This window comes from Nylanderia fulva, unplaced genomic scaffold (genome assembly GCF_048542155.1).
Source record: "Nylanderia fulva isolate GAGA-0341 unplaced genomic scaffold, ASM4854215v1 Scaffold1335, whole genome shotgun sequence".
Classification (NCBI taxonomy): domain Eukaryota; kingdom Metazoa; phylum Arthropoda; class Insecta; order Hymenoptera; family Formicidae; genus Nylanderia; species Nylanderia fulva.
The window spans coordinates 15,305-19,249 of record NW_028189554.1 but is presented as its reverse complement, the minus strand read 5'-3'; the positions used below and the strand labels follow the sequence as shown (position 1 = coordinate 19,249).

The 3,945-nt window shown below is 38.7% G+C and overlaps 1 protein-coding gene across 1 annotated transcript; it reads right to left on the bottom strand.

Moving 5' to 3' along the window:
• Window positions 1–353: 353 nt before the first annotated feature.
• On the bottom strand, window positions 354–1,140 carry LOC146724414 (uncharacterized; the record flags this gene model as incomplete). The annotated part of the gene is made up of 4 exons (XM_085479942.1): window positions 950–1,140; window positions 744–873; window positions 550–666; window positions 354–465 (listed from the first exon to the last, which is right to left on the bottom strand). Coding segments are annotated over exons 1-4 (362 nt in total), but the record flags the coding sequence as incomplete, so codon positions are not given.
• Window positions 1,141–3,945: the final 2,805 nt, after the last annotated feature.

Here is a 3,945-nt window from a genome sequence, read left to right as displayed (position 1 = left end):
AGGGAACAAGAGGTAAGGAAGACATTTTAATCTAAAATAAATACACTCATTTGATAATAATATTTTTTTTAATCTATAAAATATGTGTACATTTACATTTGTGTGTGTGTAAAATTAAAATGAAAAAAATATAAAAATAAAAATTAAAAAATATAAAAATAGAAAATAGAAAAATATAAGATATATAAAAATAAGGATATAAATGAAAAATAAAAAAATAAAATAGTTTACATTATGGACGATTGGGGTGGCGACGGTGACGGTGGCGGTGATTGCGGCGGTGATTGCGGCGGTGACGGCGGCGGTGACGGCGACGGCGTGGCGGCGGTGTAGGCTGAGGCCTAACATCGTACGGGTCTGGTAGAGTGAAAAGCTGCACCAGACCCCAATCAGCTTCGTCGTCGCTTCTTAAATATGCGTCCCAATCCGACATCTCTGGAACCATTATTGGAACGTATGGTTCATCTGTAAACATAACAATTATTAATTTAAAAATATAACAATTATTAATTTAAATATATAATACAATATTAAAAATTTTATTCTTACCGTCCCAATTTTCATACACAGGTACAGGTTCCGGCTCGAACAGCCACACCAGACCCCAATCATAGAAATCGCCGTCATCGTCTCTTATATATGGATCCCAATCCCAATCACACATATCTGGAACCATTATTGAAATGTAAACATAACATTATTCATTTAAAAATATAATACAATATTATAAATTTTATTCTTACCGTCCCATTCGTCATCCCCTATCCATTCTTCAAAGTCGTCATCTGAATAATTTTCCCATTCTGCATCCCTTAATATATCATAAACGAGGTCCTTGATCACCCAACAACAACAAATAATACAGAGGGCAAACTACAAAAAAAATATTAATATTAATATATTTTTTCCTCCACTATTAATTAATATTTTTGCACTTAAAAAGCACTACCATTTTCGTTGCAATGTCCCGACACTTCGTTGAGGACCGTTCAAAACTTTATGATTGCAGAGACAGCCCTGCTCTCCACAGGCTGTACCCCACTTAAAAAATCTTCACAAAGAACTATATCTATTTCAAAAAACATTCCAAGTGTCGAATGTTTACATCTCACGTTCGAGAGAGCCGGCGGGTCGCATCCATGCGAGGGACACTGTGGAGAGGCGCGCGCTCTTCCATGCATATGCGAGAGAGAAAACGAGCCGCAGCGGCGACAGCGCGAGAGAGAGACGGCAAAATAAGACGCGAGAGAGAGAAAAAGAGACATACGAGTTTTGAGAGAGACGGCGAAATAAGATGCGAGAGAGACGTGAAGGAGAGAGAGCTTTTAAAGATAATTTTTAATAATTTTTTTATATTTTCCTAATATTTAAAAGGGAACAAAAGGTAAGGAGGACATTTTAATCTAAAATAAATACACTCATTTGATAATAATATTTTTTTTAATCTATAAAATATGTGTAAATTTACAAAATTTGTGTGTGTGTGTGTGTGTGTGTGTGTAATTATTTATAATATAAAATTTATAAAATTATAAAAAGATACAAATATAAAAAAGATATATGAAATCAAAATTATATAAAATAAACATATAAATAATATATAAAATTATTTAAAATTATATAAAATATATATATAAAAAAAAGGTCGTCGGAGGCGAGAGAAATTCGGCTCGGGCCTGTGGCGAGAGAGAGCTGGCGGCTCGAGGTAGCGGCGAGAGAGAGCCAGCGGGCCTGCTGCGACTGCGAGAGAGGGGGTCGCGTTAACCATCTCTGTCAGACTGTGCCTCGGCATCTGCACATAGAAATATAATAAATTATTATACTATTTTATAGATTTTTTTGGTATTTTAATATATATATACTTACAGCCTTGACAGATTGGGCACAAGTTGGCCAGGAAGAGTACGAACACTCTTTCTAAACAATCGATGCAATAAAGATGCGGTACATCCCTGTACCGCATCGTCACGTGCCTGTGCGTTAGTGTAGTTGCTGCGAATCTTTCCCTGTTTCTCATGAAACAGGAAATGCAGATTTTCACTGACCCTCCCGTATGCTGTTATAACGCATACCCATGTATCTTCGTCGAGGGATGCAACTGCTCGTACATCTAACGTACGCGAGTGACACAACTCCCGAACAGCGTTTTCGCTTTCGTACCCATCGTCATGCAAATCTTCTTCCTCCTCTTCTTCTTCTGCTTCTTCTTGCTCAACAATGGGTATGACATCACCCTCCATTTCTTCTATATCATCTAAGATGATATTCACCTCCCTGTCGTACACAGGGTCGTACATCTCGGCGTCGCTCTCGCTGTCGCTGTCGGAGATCGTGATGACCTCCATCTCGTCATCAGAAACGTTGATCGCAATGTCTTTTTCCATTTTTTTTTCCACACGCGTTTGCACAATTATGATATAAGTCAATGAATTTTTTCCGCACTTCTGTAAATAAGTATAGCCACTAGACTTTTTTTCACGGACTGGTCAGGGTGCTGTCAAATCCTGGACTGAATGATTTTTGAGAGCGCATAGGTCCTCAATATATATCTCGTTCAGCCCTTTGTGCTTCACATGCGATCGAACTTATCTCAGAAAGAAAGATGATCGGTCATAAAAGAGCAGCCGCTGCAGCAGTTAATTATTGTTTTGTTTACACCTCGTGAAAATATGTCTTGACACATTTACTACAATCCTCTCTTTCACGCGTGATAAAACTTATCTCATAAACACTGCTATACTCTTCGCATATATTGTACACCTATTTAATCACAGAAAAGATAAATAGGCTGCCGACAAGAAATCTGGCGATGATGATGATGATGACGGTTCTCTCCTATCTGACTCCTTTATTTCTTGGTCCGAATCATAATCAGATGATTGTGTTTTGCATGATACCGATGGTGAAGGCATATCCATGTCGGCAAAATAAAGGTTGTCCACAGTAAAATATTCTGCGCAATTTTTGTAGCGACGCTGATAGCATGCGACTCGCTTGTGTCGTTTAGACGATCTGGTGCATTTGGATAACCCACCAGTCACTCTTAAAATGTCTTCGTGAATTTCTAGGAAATCGGCAACATCTCTTGTATGCGGTTTTTGCACACCAAGTTCGCGATTTCTTACGAATTGCACAACCGAAGTCACCGCTTCACGTTTAAAATGAAACGGGTCATCTTTTTTTTCATCATAATAGCATTCATCGAGATGTCTATATCATCTCTCAACATTCTCAAAACACCTCGAATGATCTTTTTTTACCGCGTTCTCCATTTTTGTAAAAATTCACTTGTACTGTACAGAAAAAACTACTTTAATTGCACACTAAACTTTTTTCTCACAGCTATTTTTCCTTGAGGAAAGCGTGCGCTCGCCAGTGGTACTATGGCCCGGCAGCGGCATCGGTCCTCATTATATATCCCAATCAACCCTTTGTTCGTCAACGTACGAACGAGAAAAATTTAGATGACGTAAATTTTCGGCGCTTGTTTTGTTTATAAATTCCTGCAGCCGCTGGTTATCGGCGCTGGTATTTCTTAGAAATATACGTATAGATCATGTATCAACCCCCTTGATTGTCGGCGTATGCCAAGCGGTGGCCCTTCTTAAAATTTGATTATCTTAGATTTTCAGAGAACTGATTGTCGGCGCTCGGATCCAAGCGGTCCTTCTTAGAATTTAATTATATTTCTTAGAAATATACAGATAACGTATGGGGGAAGAAACGCAACCCCCTTGATTGTCGGCGCATGCCAAGCGGTGGCCCTTCTTAGAATTTGATTATATTTCTTAGAAATATACAGATAACGTATGAGGAGAAGAAACGCAACCCCCCCCCCCCCCCGATTGTCGGCAGCCCTTTTGTAATAGATATTGTTTATCTTTTGTTTATAAACATAAACGTATGAAGAGAAGAAACGCAACCCCCCCCCCCCGATTGTCGGCA